General features: G+C 26.7%; 2 protein-coding genes across 3 annotated transcripts in view; both read right to left on the reverse strand.

Moving 5' to 3' along the window:
* Positions 1–21811, reverse strand: part of LOC107439415 (uncharacterized) — a 246436-nt gene that overhangs the window by 152820 nt on the left and 71805 nt on the right. The window lies entirely within an intron of this gene.
* LOC107439423 (S-adenosyl-L-methionine-dependent tRNA 4-demethylwyosine synthase TYW1) overlaps positions 2996–21811 on the reverse strand; it is a 24769-nt gene continuing 5953 nt past the window's right edge. For both annotated transcript variants that reach the window (XM_043045222.2, XM_043045223.2), the window contains exons 4-14: positions 20497–20601; positions 18991–19185; positions 17810–17900; positions 16583–16668; positions 16415–16501; positions 13458–13696; positions 11707–11816; positions 10530–10843; positions 9040–9150; positions 8795–8962; positions 2996–3465 (exon numbers count right to left, since the gene is read on the reverse strand). In XM_043045222.2, coding sequence (XP_042901156.1) covers positions 3247–3465; positions 8795–8962; positions 9040–9150; positions 10530–10843; positions 11707–11816; positions 13458–13696; positions 16415–16501; positions 16583–16668; positions 17810–17900; positions 18991–19185; positions 20497–20601 — 1725 coding nt within the window. In that variant the 3' untranslated portion in view covers positions 2996–3246. The remainder of the gene's footprint in view (positions 3466–8794; positions 8963–9039; positions 9151–10529; positions 10844–11706; positions 11817–13457; positions 13697–16414; positions 16502–16582; positions 16669–17809; positions 17901–18990; positions 19186–20496; positions 20602–21811) is intronic.

A 21811-nucleotide genomic window follows, 5' to 3' on the forward strand; every position in this document is an offset into this window, starting at 1 on the left:
TCCCGGATATAGTGAACGAAATGTTAGGTCCCGTGCCTTGCTATACACATATAATGTTATTTTTTGTGGATATAGTGAACCAAAAAAGTGAGGAAGTTGGATATAATGAACTTTTTTCTGTCTTTAACTGATTTCTTTCTTAATTTTTTTTGTTATAATTTTGAAATTTTTACTTTAAAATAAATACGTATACCGATTTTTAAAACCATCTATAGAGGGGAATTTAGCGATAAGCTTCTTTTATCTCACTTTCCCATCCCTAAACAAACCAAGCAGATATTTCCAACCCTGGTAGATAGTGCACCTGTAAGGTGTCAGTGGGATCAATATGAATTTTCTGTCAGGATTGCTCATCAGCTAAGAATTACTAAATTTTTTTTTCCTTTTGTAAGCAAGACGAAGAGTAATGAAAAATAACACATTTTTCGCTACTAAAAAATATTTTTCAGTCATTTATTTAAATAATGTGGAGTTTATTTAAATAATAAAAGGGAGAAGTTTGGGAACCATTAGTTAAATTGCCTGCGGAACGGATATAGTGAACTCCCGGTCCCTTGAAGGTTCACTATAGCGGGGTTTGACTGTATATATTTTTTAATGAAAAATTTTAGAGAAGGAAAAAATTCCTTCTGAAATATGGTCCCAATAACAGGATTTTATATGGGCAACATAAGGCTAAATGAGTCTAATCAACTATATAATTAGTGTTTTTAAAGTAAAAAAAAAAAATTCTGCATGTTGTCTTTCAAAAAATTAAATTACCTCAATATTTAATTTTTCTTCATGAAAAAAGAATTTTTTACTGTATATAGATAACATATTAAGACTTTTTTATATTTTTTTAAATAGAAAAAAAAGTTTTACTTTAAAAAAAAAATCATTAATAAATTATACACACTAGAAGTTATTTTAATGTTTATACTGTAGTTCTGCTCAAGCTATCTTGATTCATCACGGAAGACAACCTGGTTCCATTTAGCTACAGTCCAATCATGTCACGAGAAAATTTTATAATTTTGTTGAATATTTACCCTGTGGAATTAATATTGCTTCATAATTTGTATTTAAGCAGGGGTGATTGTGAGTCCAACTCAAAAATCCGGAAAATTTCTTGAGTAAAATCATTAAAGACGCATAATGTCTTTATAAATTTAAATCATTGATATTTACAAAACATTGAATTCTAAATAAATTATATACAGCATAATTTAAATGAATGATTATGTATAAGTTTATTTTTATCTCTCATCATATTTATTATTCTACCAGAAAAATTTTTTACAAATGAAAGATGCCAAGTATAAATTCTAATTCTTCTTGGGCACAACAGCCTATGACAGGTCAAGACAATAAGTTTTTGCCATCTTGATCTATTCTGTGCCATGGCCTTGTTCTAATATTTTTAAATAAAATAGTCAAGAATTTTTATACATAAATATGATTGAGGATTTCTTAAAACTTCTGGACCTAAGATTTCCGGAGCGCAGTTAGGAAAAAATCCGGAAATCCGTATTTTTTCCAGTGCACGATCACCACTGATTTAAGTTTAAACCTTTAATTAATTTTAAATTATCAGGTATTACCTTGCACAAGTCCAGTTTTTGGGCCGAACCAAGCTAATAGGCAAATCAAAGGTGGTTCTTAATTTCAATATGAATGCCCAAGGATAGATCCAATTCAAAAAATATTATTTGGATCTTTTATGATAAAATAAAAACATGGGAAAATTAAATAAAAATACAGATCCCAAATGAATATCTTGTATTTTCCATTCAACACTATGAAAACAAAGAATCAAATTCTTTTTAAATGGTGACAATAAGCATAAATACCTTGTTAAAACTTTTTAGTTGTCACCAAAAAGGATTTCAGGATATTATGTGAGGGAAATTATTTATACTTTATGCCTCAATCAAAACAAATTTTTATTTTTCAAAAAGCTTGAATATGAAAAATAAGTATGTTGTCGATTTTTCTTCAATTAAATATTCTCAGTTCTTTCTATTCAGTTGATTATACTTTAGACATATTTTGCTTAAGCTCGTAACTTTCTTTAAAAGATCTTTTGATTTTTCCTTTTTTTTTGTACAATAAAATAAAAATTTGTTTTAGCTTTTTATTATCCAAATGAGAAAAGAATTTTCATCAGGAAATTTGTGATCCTTATGACTGTTAACTTGCTTGATATTTCAGTTTTTTGTTTTCAATGCAAAAAAGATATCTCTTAATATGTAGGTTTGTTTTTTAATTATTGGGTAATTTATTTAGCATAAAAATATGAAACAAAATACAATTAAAGTTAGAGTCTGCTTAGCTACCAAATCTATTTTGTCATTAGATTTGTCAAGTAAAATTTTCGATTGGTTTATTTTAGCCTGCTTTTAAATAGTTGATACATTTCTATTTCATTTTCAGAAAATTTGAATCTCACTTTCATATTACTATAAAACTTTTTTTGAATATATTATTCAAGTTTCAAATGCATTGTCATCGTTTATTTTTATCACATTTAAAAATTAAATATAAATATTTATTAATTATATTTAATTTTTAAATAATTGTATTATATTGATATTTTTGAATATATATATATATATATTTGTTTGGGCTATAGTTATACATTAAAAAGCAGTATTTTTGCTTATAATGGTTTGAGCTGATGACAAGATTATGTACTGTCACTTTTTTTATATAATAGTTTCTTTTTTTTCTCCTTCTTATATATATATATATATATATATATTTGTATGTGTTTGCATATACATATATAAATTGGGTGTCAGATATCCTCAAAACTTAATAAGGGTTCATAATTTCAAAATTAAACCCATATTAAAAGCTAAATGTAAAATATTTGCACAATCAAAGCATTCCAAAAATTGTTTCCCATTTTCTTTAAAATTCAAATATTAAATTATTTTCCCATACATTTGGTGACAGCCTACAAATTTCTTTCTTATGGATGTAAACAGCATTAAATAAGACAGGTACCAAATTATATGGTTTATTTTATTTCTCAAAATTATAACTTATTTTGAAAGTAATTAAAATTTCTTGGCATCAAGAAGTAGCCAATCATTACAAAGTACAAACAAAAATCTTCTTCAAGGTGTGAATAAAAAGATAGCGAAATGTAGCAGAAAATGGCTATTAAGTATCACTTAAAGTTTTTTAATGAGTTTACAATGCATAACATTACATTGATGAGATGTTCATGAAGTTGATGATTCAGTGAAAAAATAAATATCAGCAACCAGATATATCTTTTTTGCTTTTTCTGTGAAAACGAATTTCTTTAGGATCAAATCCTCTTTCCTTTGCACCAATAATGGCCCATTCAGGAGTCGGATACACATAGTCTAAGCTCGAAAATGCTTTAGTCTTCCCAGAGTCATTGTAATTTTTTATGAGTTCATGAAATTTATCATAGTCAATCCATGTATTCCACCTTCCATTAATCAGAAACTATGTAAAAAAAAAGGCAACATTTAATTACATATTCATTATACATTAATTTTAAAATTGAGAGGCTTGTCGTAAAAAAAAAGTCCAGTGACCAACGGAAGGGGACAATAGTCCCAGGCTATGATGAACAGCTAGAATGCTCTAAAAATTTAAACCGGTTACAACATAACGAGCAGTATTTGATTAGAGAATTTTTTATTTTGTAAATACTTGGCTTAGGGAAAATATTTTATGTTGTACAAAATTATATTTAAATATTGAAGGTATAGGTAAATAAGATTTAAATATTTCATTGTAATTCATTTAGGAGAATTTTAAAGGAAAGAATAAATTTTCACAATTTAATTATTTTCACAAACGTTTACATTGAAATGAATTTAAAATATCATTTTGAACTTTTATGATAACACATGTTTTTTTTCTTTTAATTATATATTTTTTTTGCACTCTCCAGTAACTATATTATTAGTTATTAATTAAGGAGCTTGGCATATACAAAGGGTGGCTAACCTGCGGCTCTTTGAAGGATTATTTGTGGCTCTCGATAAATGTACCCGAGTTCCTTTTTCATTTTTGTGCTATTATATTTTAAAAATTTTAATTACTGACAACAGATATTATTGGCAAACACTGAATTTACAATTGCAGGGGAAAGATAAAATAATATCTGACGTCTCACAGTGTATATTTAATTTTCAAACTAAATTACAATTTTTTCAAAAGGACTTTAAAAATAAAACATTTTGTAATTTTCCTTGAATTAAAATAAAATTGTTCCAATATTAAACAAGGAAAACTCAACGAGTATATTAAAAAGCTAGTAGGAATATTGACGGAATTCCAAAATAGATTTCAAGACTTGAAATAATTTAAATGGTCTCTTTATTTTTTTCTGAATCGATTTGAAATTAACATAAATTCAAGGTGAATTTTCCATTTCAAATATAAATGAGCCAAAAAGCATCTGGAAAATTATAATTAATAGAGATGCAAGAAGTCTGTGAAATCTAAACACCGATCAGTATTAACTAACCAGCATCTTAAAGAATTACTGAGAAGAACTGTCACAAATTATTTACCAAATTTTAAAGTATTATCGGGAAAGTAAAATAAATGTGTTCAATTTTTAAATTCAATACACATATATTGTACTTTTATTTATATGTTTTCAATAAATCTAATTTCGGCCAAAACTTTTAGTACCTTTTTCGCATACCTTTTACATAACTATTTAATCACGGCTCGCGAAAAATTTAAAAAATGGCTTGACTATCAAGGAACTTGGCCACCCCTAGCATATACAATCCCACACTTCAACAAAAAAATGGACAAGATTTAATTTTCGAAAATTTCCCTTTATTGCATTTTTGACGATGAATATTAAAGCATTATGATTAATACAAGAACTAGACACAAATGTAATATTAGCACTCAGTTCTTATTCACAGTTTTTTAAATCAAGAATTCATGCTTTTCAATTATTTAATATGAATGTTCAAACAATTTATAGAATTATGAAGTAAAATAAGCTAATAAAATTATTGCAAAAACCGCAGTGTTTTCGAGATAACTCATATACATACAATGCTATTTATAATTCTAAAGAAAAAGCAAGTTTTTTCCTCCAGAAATTAAAATTCTACGCAATTTATTCATTCAAGAAATTGTGAACAACTTGATAAAAAATGAAATATTAAAATAATGACTCAAAAAAATAATGCTTTAAAATACAATAGCAAATCAAAAATAATCAAAACAAATTTACATACACACATGCATAAAAGATTATATGAAATATCAGACATGATTTCCTTACATGTATTCAATTGGAGGGGAAAAGTAATCAGAATAATAATATCAACAAAAGATGTCGGTGAAGGAATAAAATCTTTAAAATTAAAAAGAAGAGGAAAGTATGGTTTAATATTAATGCAAATCAGATTTAATTTATCTACAATTCTTATTCAGAGAAAAGACAAGAAAATTTTCTCTTTTGTTTTAAGAAATCAAATTACTCCTATTTGGCATAACAGCCAGAAAGAAATAAGTCAAAAAAATAACTGTAAAGACCAGAAAAAAAAAAAAAAAAAAAAAAAAAAGGAAGCATAGTTAAATGAATGAGAATCAGATTTAATTTATTTACAATTCTCATTCAGAGAAAAGACATGAAAAAGATACATCATTTTTTTTCTTCTGAAGTTCAATTGTGCCTTATTTGCTTCAGGAAGAAATGAAATGTAGCGAAAATAAAATTTCTGAATTATACCAGAAAATAAATTAAATATTGAATTTTGATGAATATCAGACATGATTTCCTTACATAATTTATTCAATTGGAGGGATAAAAGTCATCACAATAACAATAATCAATAAAAGAAAATGTCAATAAAGTAATAAAATCTCTGAAATTAAAACGAAAAAAAGAAGTTTAAAAAAAAAGAAGAAAATTATGGTTGAATACTAATGCAAATCAGATTTAAAGTTTCTACAATTCTTATTAAGAGAACAGACATGAAATATATACATCATTAAGCTTTTAAAAAAAATCAAATTACTTCTAATTGGGGTAACAGCCAGGAAAAAATAGCTAGAAAAAATAATTACAGATAAGACCAAGAAGAATAGAAAAGAAATTTAAGATTGAATTTTGATTGATATCAGACAAGATTTCCTTACATAATGTACTCAATTGGAGGGGAAAAGTCATCACAATAATATAAACAAAGGAATAAAATCTTTAAAATTAAAAAAAAAAAGTTTGGTTGAATATTAATGCAAATCAGATTTAATATATCTACAATTCTTATTCGGAGAAAAGACATGAAATATATACATAAATTTTTTTACGAAAAAAAAAAAATCAAATTACTTCTATCTGGGGTAACAGCCAGGAAGAAATAGTTAGAAAAAATAATAACTGAAAAGACCAAGAACAATAGATAAGAAAATTAAAATTGAATTTTGATGAATATCAGACATGATTTCTTTACATAATGTATNATTAAAATAATATTTCATTTGATTCTGATGATTCCTTCATGGTGTTGCATTTTCTACAAACAGCAGTTTACAATTGAAAATGTTAACCCAAAGCTAATAAATATTTTCAAATCAAACAGAAACGGAAAAGAAAGCATAGTTAAATGTATTAGAATCAGATTTAATTTATCTACAATTTTCATTCAGAGAAAAGACATGAAAAATATACATCATTCCCTAATTTGAAGTTCAATTGTGATTATTCCTATGAAAAACAAAAAAAAAAAAAAAAAAAAAAAATTACTGAAGAACAAACAATAGAAAAGAAATTTAAGATTGAATTTTGATGAATATCAGACATGATTTCCTTACATAATTTATTCAATTGGAGGGGAAAGTCATCACAATAATAATATCAACAAAAGAAAATGTCAATGAAAAAATAAAATCTTCGCAATCTAAACTTTCATTCAGAAAAAAAAAGAGATGAAAAATAAAAAAAACAATTTTCTTTAAGTTCAATTGTGATTATTCCTATGAAAAACCAGAAAGAAATTAAAAGCAAAACTAATAAAATTACTGAATTATACTAGAAAATTTAGTTTAAAATTGAACTTTGATGGATATCAGACATCATTTCTTTACATAATGTATTCAATTGGAGGGGAAAAGTGAACACAATAATAATATCTGTATAAAAATGAAAATAAAATTCAATGCAAATAAATATTTTGAAATCAAACAAAAAAGGAAAAGAAAGCATAGTTAAATGAATAAGAATCAGATTTAATTTATCTACAATTTTTATTCAGAGAAAAGACTTGAAGACATTAAAATTGATATTGTAAACAGCTTTATTAAAATTGGTGTCTTTGATAAAAGAAAAGCTTTTAAATTTAAAGTAATTTTTTTCTGCAACTTTAATACTAATTTGTGTAATAAAATATTTAAAAATTTAGTTTTTTCACAATTGGTTAGAATCAAAAGTATTTGCAATAATGTTGAAAGTTTTCAGGAAGCTGTGAATAGTTTTTTAAATAATTTAAGTAATAATGATTTTCCTTTTAATTTTTATAATGTTAATTTTTTAATTAAAAAAATGATTGAAGAATTCTAGGATTTTTTCTTTTTTTCTTTTAACAGGGCACAATTCAAGTCTTAACTGAGCAGCCCCAGTTAAGCATTCTTTTAATTTATTAAGTATTTCTTTCTCTTGACATTTTTTTCTTCATTTGCGCATTGTAATAGAGGGCGTTGTTTTCTTTAGGTTTTAGTTTCTTCTTTTCATTCGGCTTGCTTGAGAAATTGATGTCTGATCTGTGAATATGTGAGTTTTTATTTTTCTGATGATTTTGCTTGAGTTTCTTTTCTTAATTTGTTATTTATATTGCATGTTTTTTTCCCTGGACCTATGCAAAACCTTCCTATGCAAAACCATCGGGGTACTGAGGGAGTTAATTTAAGCATTTGCTTCTCCCTCAATTAGAAATGGTTTTGTTTTTATGGCTTCGGTGGTCATATTTTCATTTTTATTTCCTTCATTTTCTTTTTCTTTATTGCTACTTTTTTCTGAAATTTCTGCTGCTTTTTAGCGCATTTTTTTCAAAGAAGTTTTTTCTACTTAGAATTAAAAATATTTGTGTTTTCCTTTAGTATTGAAAAATATACATAATTTTCTTTTTTGAAGTTCAATTGTGCCTAATTTGCAGGAAAAGTCAGGAATGTAGATGAAATGTAGAGAAAATAAAATTACTAGAAAATAAATTGAATATTGAAGAATATGAGACATGATTTTAAAAAAATTAAATGCGAAAAGAAAATCACTGAATTATATTAGAAAATAAATTTAAAATTGAATTTTGATGAATAGCAGACATGTTTTCTTCACATAATGTATTCAAGTGGAGGGGAAAAGTCAGAAATTTAATAATATCTACATGAGAAAATAATAATCAATGTTCTAATTTTTTTTAAATCAAACTAAAAGGGAAAGTCTAATTGAGTTTTAATGTAAATCACATTAGATTTTTCTACAATTTCCCTTCAGAGAAAAGACATGAAAAAAATTTATCCTTTATTTTTTAAAATCGACTTGTTAATTATTTGGTCGAAACTGATGAAAAAACAATATATATATATCATTTCCTTTATAAAATACAATGACCTTCTTTTACTGCAATTTTAATAAGAGCAACCGTAGGAGCTTCTTTTTAATACTCAAAGCACGAAAATTTTTTGAAGCAAATGCAGTTTTTTCATTTTTAAACATATCTTTCCCCTTGTGTTTCGCAACATAATTTATTCCATTATTAGTCCTATTTAAATATATTAATCAAATTGCTAAACTTACTTTTTTATGAGCAAGCAGAATGCAGTTAGAGTGTTCATGTTCAGATGCCAATTCATAATCAGCTAAATAATCTGCTAGTTTCATACCAAATGAATATATCTCTTCATGCCATGGGATATTTTCCATTGTCAGAGAACTAGCATTAGATGTTCCACAATAGGTGACTCCCTGCAAAAAGTTAATGTTAATATGATTTGAATAATCATAAATAGTGTATAAGAAATTAAACAATTTCTTTTTTATACCTTTATCTCAATAAAATCTGGTCGCCCTATTTCTACTAAGTTTGCATAACCTTCCATTTCATCAGTGTTCCATGCCTTAACTAATGTTAATCTGTAAACAGTTCGTTGACCCTAGAAACATTTAATAAAATAATTAAAATATGTTATCTATAGAAAGACGATATTTTTTTTAATAACAAATTAGTAATACCTCTATTTTTTCTACAAAAATAAGTAATATAATGAAATAGTTTTTGTTTTGTTGCACTAGAGCTACACTGGATTATTGGCAAATATCTCCTGTAATACTATGTATCATAAGTTATGGATAAATTAGCAATACTCTGTGAGGATGTTAATCTTCTGCAAGTTTAAAATATTCACAAAAATTACTATTTCATCATTTTTTCAGATAATTTCAGATTTTTTTTTTTTTTTTAAATTTACTCGTTAAAAAATATTTTTTAAACCTCACACAAGAGCATGAAACATGAAAAGTGCTTTTTCAAAAACTTCTAACTAAACCTTGTATATTATTTTGCATCATCATTTCATTTCTGGGTTTTTTAAAAAAAATTTATTTTTAGTTGCTTTTTTCTAGGCTATCTTTCCAGCGCTTTAATTCTTTTAAACTGGGACGATATATTTGTTATCAATCATGACAAAGGCAGTTTTTATAAGTTTTTTTATCTTTGCTTAGAGCTTTTCTCGTAGAACTTTCTCATTTGTAGTTCTTGAGAACAGTTAATAAAGTTCCAAAATAATCAGGAAACAAGAGCATTCGTTAGTAAGTAAAGTGTTTTTTTTTTTAACTTTTGACGAAATAATATTTTTAATTTAATATTAAAGCTATAATACTAGTGTGTTAACTATGTATGATATATCTGTTAAATATAATTTGCGTAAAAAATGGCAGTAACAAATAAATGTAGTTTTTGTTTTGAAATACATTCCTCTATTCTACATTTCACTCCACCAAAATTAACAGTAATTTTTTTTGTGTGGATAATATTGGAAACATTTCTGAATATCCATTAGCATAAGGAGTGGGACTATGTCCCAAGTAGTGGTAGGGAAAGACTAAATCCACTACATTAGCTAGGTGGCACAATAGAATACAAGAATAGAGCCTCGAAGAAATTGAAAGGGTTTTAACCAACTGTTTAAAAAATCACTGATATACATCAGTTTCTTTGGATGCAGATTTTATTATATATATATGTGAAATGTTTATAGATTTAACTAGAATTTGTCTATCGTTTCATATTAAGTTACCTAATTTATTTATTTTAAAAATTCAGAACAAGGCTTTGCTTTACAAATAAAAAATTTTCTTTTTACTCTTAGACTTAGTCTATATATGAAAAAAAGAAATCAAAAAATTTATTAAGAAAAAAAAATTAATTTCCATGATATCGCAAATAAATAAATAATTCCTCATTTTAAACAGATAAGCTAAAATAATGAAGATTGGATTTCTGGTTAATTAGTTTGAGAAAGAATTTATATACTTTGCTTGATAATTCTTTTAAACTATCAATGAAACGTTGCCAAAAGTCTTTAAATAATGGGCGGTCTATTTTCTTTAGACTTTGTTCATTGCTAGCATCAACAGAGACATACAATTGGGTGACAGGCTCTAGATTCTTTATGGCCTCTGGGAATTGAGCGTTGGTGACTAGAAATGTCGAAATTGTCTTTTCATGCAGAAGATCAATAAGTTTATTGATTTCTGGATACATTATAGGTTCTCCAACTAATGATAAAGCACAATGTTTTGCTTGGAGTCCTTCAGCAAATTTGTCAGGTTGGACACCAGGTACACCTGCAAAGAAAAAAAGAAAGTCAAAACTAAACATTATGTTCTTAATTTACATAAGATACTGCACCAAGTAACAATGGACAAAAAGTGGTTTGTTGGATTATATGTTTCTTAAAGTAACTACTCATAAAAATATTATTTAATTGGTAAATTCTTTTAATCTTAGTTTTTTTACACTAAACAACAATGGACAGAAAGTGGTGAGTGTCATTATGTTTGGTAACAAAAGTACTTATATAAACATAATTTTAATTAATAAATTTTCTAAACTTAGCTATTTTGCATTGAGTAAAAATGCATAAAAAGTTGCTTGGGTGATCATATTTTCATAAAGAAACTACTTTGCTAATCTATGAAAATATTATAAAACAATATTTTACTATTTATATCTATCTATATAAAACCTAACTTTAAGAATTAATAAAATACTTACAAAAATATTTTCTTTGTTTAATTCAAATTATGGACAATGTAATTTGTAACAAATAAAAAGATCTTAAAAACATGGGTATCAATAGATGGAAAAGCTTAAGTCAACAAAAACTAACTGAGATGACTTGTCGAGGCATCTTTAAACTGTATTAAGCTTTTATCACGAGGAAGAAAAAGCTAAGCACAATAAATGTAGTTTAATTTTTACTTTTATACCATGCAAACTAATTCATTTTATATGATAAAATCCTTTTGATTCTACTATTATCCTTTCTCTACAGATGTTTCACTTAAAAGCTAGTATATATATTGACTGAAATTTCGTTTGTACTTTGATCACAGAAAGTTAATAAAAATGGCTCATTCCCATCTAACAGTCACATCCATATTAAATGTTCTTTTCAAAAGCCATAACAAGAAACAACCATATAAACCTTTGAATTCTTTAATCATACTGTAATGATTTTTAAGAGCTTGATCCACAATACTTTGAGCATCATCCATCTTCCATTTCCATTCAGTTCCAACAGGATTAGTGTGATGCCTGCAGAGTGACAAAAATATTCATGATAAATTCATAGAAGTGATTCATTAACATGTGACAAACACTGAAGAGCTTAATGAAAGGAAGTAACAAGCAACATTCTGAAAAAGCACAACAATCTTGGTTTAAAATGCTGCAAGAAGTAAGCAACTCACACTAGGTCATTAAACTGTCAAACTGTTTTAATGGGAAAATGTGCTTAGTAAGCAGCTCATTGCTTTTATGTTTTCTAAAGATGATTTAAAATTCATATTTATAATTTGTGTCCTTAGGCAGCATTGATCGAAGTACTTGGTTACCCTTCACACACATCATAAATCATCACCTCCAAAAATAATCAGAAAATATGCATATTTAAATACAAATAATCATGGAAAGCAACAAAAATACATACACCAGCAAAAAAAGTTGAGCTAAAAGCAGAAAGGAACATCACCTAAATGTAAGTAAACTTTACAAACTGCTGAATTCAATATTTTTTTCTGAAAAATTACTTACATAACTGATTATTTGTATTGGGCCACAACACCTAACGTTAACATCCGTTTTTCAGAGCTTTATCTTTTCCAATGACGACGCAATTTGGAAACCTGACATATGGGTACCGCCCCCTCTCAAAACTTCTTATACTGTTTCCTCAGCTACTCAATTAGTGAGGTGAGCAATGCATTAATCAACTGTGACACCGAAGCACTTTCTGTATTAGGTCAGTGCTCATTTAATACAAATAATTGAGGCCTTACTGTAAATATTTAATTTATATTATTTAACTAAATTAAATACATAACTCACTTAATTAAGTATTGCATTTTGCTAAATTTTTAAAAAAAAATTTAGTAATGCATACAGGGTTGCAAAAAACCCACCTACCCAGTAAAACCCGGGTGGGTTTTACTGGGTGAAACCCACTCTGAAAAATTCTTTTTAATCCTCTGTTATATTAAAAAGCTATTCTATTGAAATATATATGTAGTCTAGCCTAAAAAAAATTTACCTATGGTGAAAAAACTGTGTTGGAGACTGGAGAGTCACCTTGCTAGCTAGATTTGACTGTATGGCCATCATTGCCTTGGATTCGCTTTCTATGCGAATAAAAAATTTTAATCAAATATTTTTTTAAGATTAAAATATAAATAAAAAGTAATCATGTGTTAAAATAAGTTTCAAATGTGTGATGTATGTGAGTACATATAACATTTTGTATTGTGGTGTCAGAGGAAACTTTTTTCAGACTTTTGCACCAATTTATTTGTATTAATTACCTATATGCTAAGTCAATTTTTAAAATTAAACTTATTTATTAATATTAAAATAAGCCTTTTTAAAATAAGGTACTTATACTTGCCCTCTCTTTTGAAAAACGCCCATTAAAACATGAAAAACCCACCCGGGTTGGATTTTTCTAGAAAAAACCCGGATTTTTGGCAACCCTGAATACATATACCCCTTACTGTAAGATCTAACAATGCAGTCATCATCAAAGTAATTTTAATATTACAGAGTAAGTCATATATTATGAGATTATCTATGTTTAATCTTTTAATAAAACACCTAATATCTATTTAATAATAAGACTCTAACGCAGATAATAAAAAATAGGTAAATCACAGGAATAAATTTACATTATTTAATTAAACAAACCTCCAGCAAAAGACACATTTATTTGCACAAGCAAGACTTGGAGTGGCTTCCATACACCTGTGGCTCTCAATTCCGTAAAAAGTGTGCTTGTAACAACCCCCTCTCCCTCTCAACATTGATTTTGTCCATCGACACATTTTCACACCCGAGTGGCTACCTAGAAGCTTGTAACCTTGTTTAGTCAGGGATTTGCGGAGAAGAGGCGTGATCATTTCTTTCTCTTCCTCCACTTCAGAAGTCTGAAAAAATAAATAATTTTTATAAAATTACCCTTTCCTAAAAATTTTTTTAGCACTTTGCACAAGGTATTTGCTACATTTTAGATTTTCAAATTCATGACTAATTCCAAGAACTTTTCATGACTTAACGAAGTTACTATTTTCTCCGACAAAAACAGAATAATAAATTTAAAAAGGATTATAATAACATTCATTGAAAGGATAGGTATAACCAAAACTGTTATACTCAGCATCTTCATATTTATTGATTTTAAACTTAGAAAACAGAGTAAAGAAAGAGTTGAAGCTATAAAATAGATGAAAAAATAATAGCTGAGCAAATAATTTTTTTCTGCAGAATTATATTCTAAAGATACTTTTCTTGTTCATCAGAAAGGAAAGATATACTCCTGATTTTTCTGTCCTCATTTCAGAATAAAAAAAATTGGCCAATGACTGGCTTGCTTCAGCTAGAATTTTAAATAGATAAAATAAAAATAAATAATAATAATTCTGAAATCACAGAAGTTTAAAAGATACTTACTTCATTCTAGAAATGTTTTTTCTTTCATTTTTTGAAAGAACACCATAATTTTTAAAGAACATGATAAAACATTTTATGTTTCAATAAAATATGACTGTGAGTGGGGATTTTGTTACAAATTCAGATATTCCGAGCACCACCAACCTAAATCCATGACCTTCCATGATTTTTTTAAAAAAATAGTTAAAATCATGACATTTCATGACAAATTTTGTTCAATACTGAAATTCACGACTTTCCAGGTGTGCGGATACCCTGTTTATAAACATTAAGGATGTTTGATAGAAATACAAAAATTATGGAAAAAATAAGGAACGTTTTGAAGTATTTTATTCATAAAGAAAAATATACCAACTTTAAGGGGGAGGGAACAGAATAACTTAGCATTGTAATTTAATAAGTTATTTATTTAGGAGAAATTTTTACACCAACTTGTAGGTGCCAACTTACATGCTTGGGCATTAAATGTTTCTGAATGGTAACACATATGTTTTAACATAAAAATTGGTTTTTATAGTTTTAAAATAAATGGTTTTACTTACTATGATAAACAAATAATCCACACATACATAAAATCTATTCGACATTTATGCTCTCAAACAGGGTTTTTGATCCTTCCCAACCCCCATTGATAAAAAAAAACAACCTGTTTTGGTTATTTTAGTTTTAAAAAAATTCGACTTATTCTTATTTGATTCTAAATATATATAATACCACTTTCTAAAACCTAAGTGAAACGAAAAATAAAAAACTAACTCAATACAGATTGTTCATGGGCCTTTTTTTAAAAATGTTATCAGATATTTTGATATCTGCCATTTTCTAAGTTAAATTAGTTCTTTCTCTACACAGCTTTCAGAGCAAATCAAATAACCATGGTTATTAATAACAAATTGTCGTTCTGTAGTAAGTTGGCCCGCAAAGGCTAAATTTTATTTACTGACTTTATTAATTAAAATTTAACTATAACTTATAGTCTTAAAAGGTTAAAAAAAAATATTTCATGAATACCAATAACAATAGGAGCATATTTCATGGATCCCAATATGTATTTTATCTCTCATCATAGAAATTTTGTAATTGTTAATAACTGCAGGAAAAGATGGTAAGTCTATAATATTAAAGTTATTATTTTAATTAATTATTGAAATTATATTTTGCTTTGAAAGTTCTATTTAAACTAAAATTGTTCTCTTTCTTTAAAAATTTTTTTATTTTACAAAATGTTGTAAATATTTACGAAATGTTGTTGAACCAATAAAATTCACCTTAGTTTTCTTTTAAATCCTGCTCTCAAAATAGTTCAAAGAAAGTCTTTTCTACTTTAATTATTTTTTTAACACCAATTTATAGATAATTAGGATAGCAGCTATGCAAATTTTCCAAAATGGGAAACTATTGTGTTATTCATCATATATTACAAAGTTAATTTTAAGAGAGAATAATATTTAAATAAGAACAACAATTAATAAGTATTAATTTAACAATCCATAAGAATTAATTTAAATGCAGATGATTCAAACACAACACAAAAAGCTATTTTTTTATTCCCAGACCTAGAATAATTACACAGGGATAAAGACTACATGGTGAGAAGGGTTTACTACTAAACGTTACCTATCTCGCTGGTTCACTGGAATATTTTTGTGTTATTCTAACAAAACTCCTTTCAGGTTTTACTCATAACCCAACCAATTCAGAAATAGATATTTCCCTTATCTATAACTTCATTAACAGAATCTCCAACTATTACTTGAGGGATCATAGTTCCAAGCTGTTCTATGGCAGGCAGCATAGTTTTTATAGAATCTTAATGCATTATGGGATGTAAAATTTAAGTTTTTCACAATGGCATCACTGTGTATGAATAAGCACTATTTATAGGACTATTTCAGTAATACAAGACACATAGTGTTAATAAATATAGGATTTTGATCCTTGCCTTTTTTAAAACTTTGATGCAATATTTTTAGAAAAATTTACATTAATTAATATCATCCCTAAACTTGACTTACATTCTGAATTCCATGTCAAATCCTGTCATCTATAGCTCCCCCACACAATTCTTTATAAAAATTATTAGCCCCTTCAAATTGAATTTAAAAAAAAAAAACTTTTATTTTAAAAAGAGTGCTTTTTTTATGTCAACAAATAAATAATAATTAAGGATAAATTTTATCTGAGTGAAAAATTACCTTAGAGTTTGCATTTTTAAATGCTGTACCAAGTTCTTCCACATCCATTATAACTTCCTCATCTTCACTACCACTTTCAGAATCATTCTTTAAATAAAGTAACACCATTTTTAGTAAGAAAAACTCAACACAAATAAAAAATATAAAAAACTTTGAAAGTAAACTCACTTTGATAGGTGTTTCTATGTTAACATTCTGTGTTTCAAATAATCGTAGCAAATTACTTTTCCACATGGAGAAATTCTTATCTAAACCTAAGTTACAAAATAGATGGATTAAAAAATGAAGTTCATCAATTGCAAATCACATTTATTATGAGATAAGTCACTTTTTACTTTAAGAAACTATTTATTTTTTCATTAAGCAGGCAATTGCAAAAAGCTATATATCAGTCATTCTACATGAGATCAAACACTTTTAAACCCACCTTCTTCAATATCAATGAAATGATATATCAATGAATTAAAATTATTTTCACAAAAAATGGTGAATTTGCCTACCGACATATAGTCACAAATATTTTTTTCTTCTCTATCTTTATAAAAAAAAGTGATAAAAAATTACGATCACTATTGCAAGTAGACTTGATACCCTAAATTACCTTTTGACGCTGCACCAAAACATTATATTGTAGCTGAAAAATCTAGAAAAATTATGACAGTTTTAACCTGACATCAAAAATAATTTTCTTTTCCTTTTTTGTACACAAAAAAGGAAAACAAAAGGCATACACAACATATGAACGGCAACAAACTTTTTACAACTATACCAATAGACATTTAAACTCATAAATGGTGATCGTGGAAAGGTGAATCAAAATTTAAACATTTTTAGCCACCTAGTATGATATTTTTACAAGCATTGGCTAAGATGTTAAATTATATGAATTGATAGCCTCAAAATTGATTATATTAAATAAAATATATAATTGAATTAAATCATATAAATAAAATTTCATAAAACAAAGTTAGCTTTTTCTTTTAAACCTGCCTGTGCTTATTTAAAAAAAAAAAAAAAAAAAAAAAAAAAAAAAAAAAACTTGGGCATAAAAAAAATTATTTTGTAAAAGTTGAAATTGCCTTGCGAAAGCAAATTGCTAGAGTGACATTTTAAAACATGTTGAAAGGCATACACTAGATAATGCTTTATACATATGTATTATTTCTCTGTTAATAATCAGCTATTTATTTGGACTTTGTTGATAATATAAGAATTTTTTATTCTATTAATAATTCACAATACTTTCTAACATGCTCGGCACAACACGTAGAGATTTTGAGAAATCCACAAAATAACTAAATCAGTACAGTTTTTATTACTTCATTAATGACTGTCGCAGAAGAATGCCAATAACTGATCAATTTACAGTATAGTTAGTAATCAATGTATACATACCACAATTTACATCATTTTCATCTGCTTTTACCAAAGGAAGAATAGGAGAAGCTCCAAGCTTCTGCAGTTCCCCATTTATTTCTGTAGCTACCTAAAATTAAATAAAGCACAAAACCACAGAAATTTAAATTTTCTGAGAAACTTTTTTTTTTTTTTTTCTAATGGCAGGCACTGAATTTGAATCTTTGCCTATACTATGCCAGAATTGTTGCTCATTTCGCGTTACCCAGTGGGCACCTGTGAACCAAAGTCACGGAGGCGAGCAACATTGCCCACGCCACACTGCCACAAACCCGTTTATAGGGTGGGCCACATTCACACATCATACACACAAACAACAGAGGACAGCACAAAGAGAGAGAGAAACATCCATGCCCAGAGCGGGATTCGAACCCGCAGCCTATGGCTTCGCAGTCAGGCACGCTAACCGCTCGGCCACCAGGCCGGCTTTCTGAGAAACTTCACAGATTTCAATAATTTTAAAGTAATTCTTTTATCAAAAATTAAATAAAAGATAGATAAATTCTTGTCTTAACGCAAACAGATTGTTAGTGAGTGTTATCTTTAAAAAATAAAATAAAATTCACAAACATATTTAGAAGATAAAATAATCAACATAGATAATTATTTCTAACAGATAAATTAAATCAATGGAAACTCATTCTGAAAGCAGATCTTTCAAAATCACAAAAATGTATTTTAAATATTTTTTTCATGTTCTTGACAAATTGTTTGAGAAATAATCCTGGCACAAATGGTACAGGTTTACCATACCTTGCCTAATGAAAACTTGATTATGAAATTGTTTATAACTATTAAATTTTGTAGCTTTAAATATAGCTTATTCATTCAAGCAGTTACACTTGCATAAAAGGTAGTTTTCAAAACAAAAAGATTTCTTAATGACTGTAATGTTTCTACAGGTTCTAAACTTTATTTATTTATTTCATTTTTTTTAAATGTCCTATTTATTGTATTAAATGTCCTATTATTGCATTAAGATTATCAATTGTAACATGAAATCAACAATGAAAAAAAAAAAAAAGAATTTATTGTATTAATTTAAATTAAGGTAGTTTTTTCTGTCTATACGAGACTTGCAAAGTTTTTCGAACTTCAATTTTTTAGTGTTATGCATGAAAAAACTTAAAATAACAAAATGCAGTTCAAACTAATTATACCTTATTGAAGTTTCCTTCGTATAATGAGTTTCCTAAGCCAAAAACGGCATATTTCAATCCTTTCAGCATGGAATGAGAAACTCTAAAATCATAAGCAGCATCCTTAAGCCATTGGCAAAACCAATTACATCCATCAGGTGGCTGGCCTTCAACGAAAGTTGATGCTAGAAAAACACAAATATTTTTTTTGGATGCCTGAAACAAAAATAAAAAATCACACTAACATTAACTAATTTAGGTTTAAGTAACAAATTCTGTTTTTTAAATAACAATAAAAATTTCTTTAGTTAATATGCAAATTTTTTTATTATTTATTCTTCAATAAAGTTATTTTTATAATTTACTTTGCATTTTTGAAACTACATCTACAAACTAATAATTTGTAACTCTCTTTTCTTGTAACCATATTCAAGTAAATAAAATTTATTTACATTGAAAAATGAATTTTTTTATTGTTTTTTTTTTATTTTTTATTATTTGCAACCAAAAAAAGAAAACTAACTACAAGCTATTAAGTTATATTATTTTCAAATAAAATCTAAAAACATCCTTTAATTTTTATGATTAGCTTCAAGCTAATGTTCGTTATTAACTATTAACATGGTACTTTTTAATTCTTGTAATCTGCTACACAAAAAAAAAAGCATCCCAGCACAGTGATTCTGATTATGTGCTGTAACACATCAAATAAGCAAATATTATAAAGAGGAAGTGGAAAATAAGTTAAAACTTTTTATCCTTTTTTATTAATAGCTGAAGGTGAGAGAATTATTCTGATAATCAAATTATATCTTTGCTTTTACTTGATGTACATGCTTTATTAGTCCTAATTAAAAGCTTCTTGTTTTGAAATTCTTTGTTTTGTCTATCAATATATAGAATATTTATGAATATGCATATGGATGAAGAGATAGATAATTCATATTTTATATAGCAGGGGTTAATCCAGGATTTTTAACTTAATATCCATTTTTGTGAAACATTTTAGTGTATCATAAATTTTAAAAAAGAAAAGAAAAAGTTAATTTTGAAGGTAATATCTATAAAAAAATAAGATTCTTGTTCAACTCTTTATGACGAATACTTAATTAACATGACACTTACTATTTACAATTAAAACCCACATATATTTAAAATTAATCCAAATTTATATTACTTTACAATACTTATCCTGATTACACTTTTTTAAAATTAAGAAATTAAATATTATGCAATTATTTTCGAGGATATGATCATAAATAACATAAAATGGTTTTAAATTTTTTTAAAATGGTTACCTTGTGAATTGCAGAATTTTTAGATAATGTGACAATCGTATAGGGACCCACTTTTAGTAAATAGAGACCCAGAAATAAAGTTCTGAGATTTAAGGACCTGTAGTTTCCAAAGACCAGTGGAATCACTGATGATTTATATATATGTACTATTATTAAGTGTAATAAAAGAAAAGAAAGTATTTCAAAAAATAATGCAAAAAATGTGTGAAGAAATGATAAATTTAAATACCTGAGATATCAAATACTCTTCTGGCTCCTTCAATTCTTTCATATCTATGATTAACACTCTCCAATCTAAGCTTGATAATACTATAGACAGATCTTTCGCAAAATTCTAAAATAAAAAAAAAGGAAAAAGGCAGGGAATTAAGCAATTAAATGAAAGGAGAACATAACATTTCAATGCATCTTTTCAATTAATTAAAAAAATATATATAACAGAGTGCGTAGCCAAATTATTCAACAAAAAATAAGCACCTTTTAAGGAGTTTTCAAGCACTTTAAAAAAATATCAGTTAGGCAGGGTCGAAAAGTTTTTGACAATTTTGACAGCTAAGTCAAAAATTATGAAATTTTGACTCATGCAAAACGAATGACGTTTTCATACGCTACAGACTGACAATATGCCGAAATAGACTGGGGTTGAATTAATTGCAAAAACGTTGAATAGAACAATGTGAACTGTGTCTTTTTACATAATTCGTAGCAAAAATCAACATATCTCATTTTCAAAAAGGGAAAATTAAGCACTTTTTAAAAACACCCAATGAAAAAAACACCTTTAAGCACTTCTCAAAAACACTACGGACCCTGTATTAAACAAAAATATTCTTCTGTATTAACATAATTAATTCCCTGTATTAAACATAAATATATTTTAGTGCTGTTCATATTGCAAAAAAAAAAAAAAAAAAACAATTGAAAAGGGAAATACATCATTTACACTTTTAATATATAGTTAAGAGAATTAATAAATCATTTAAAAAGTTTTAGGAAAAATATCTATGTAAATATAAATTTAATTTACATAACAAAATTCAGACTCACTTAGTTGGAACAACCATGACATGATAACCTCAGGCAGGGTTGCCACTCAAATCTGAAAAAAAAAAATTCCCTGTGTTTTCCCTGTACATATTATAAGCGATATATTAAGAGCAGGGATGAGATTAGCCAAAACGCAAAAAAGCTGAATTTCCACGATAGTAAATTTTACGCAAGCGCAACTCTTTAATAATAAATTCCAGACAGTTTAAGGTAATAAATAATGTGCTGACATACAATTGTGTACTAATCTATTATTATAAAAATGATTACATTGATACTTAACATTTAGTGGGAAAAAAAATTACCAATTGAAAAAATAAAGCTGGAAATTATATTTTTCCTCAGTTCACATAAGAGACAATTACTACTTAAAAAACTACCTGGTTTAGCAAATTAAAACTACTGAGAATATACATTAATATTTCATTTCTTTTAATAAATACTGTTATGTGATTTATAGCAAATATATCAGTAATATTACTTTTTAAATTATATTG

Source organism: Parasteatoda tepidariorum, chromosome 2 (genome assembly GCF_043381705.1).
Source record: "Parasteatoda tepidariorum isolate YZ-2023 chromosome 2, CAS_Ptep_4.0, whole genome shotgun sequence".
Lineage (NCBI taxonomy): Eukaryota > Metazoa > Arthropoda > Arachnida > Araneae > Theridiidae > Parasteatoda > Parasteatoda tepidariorum.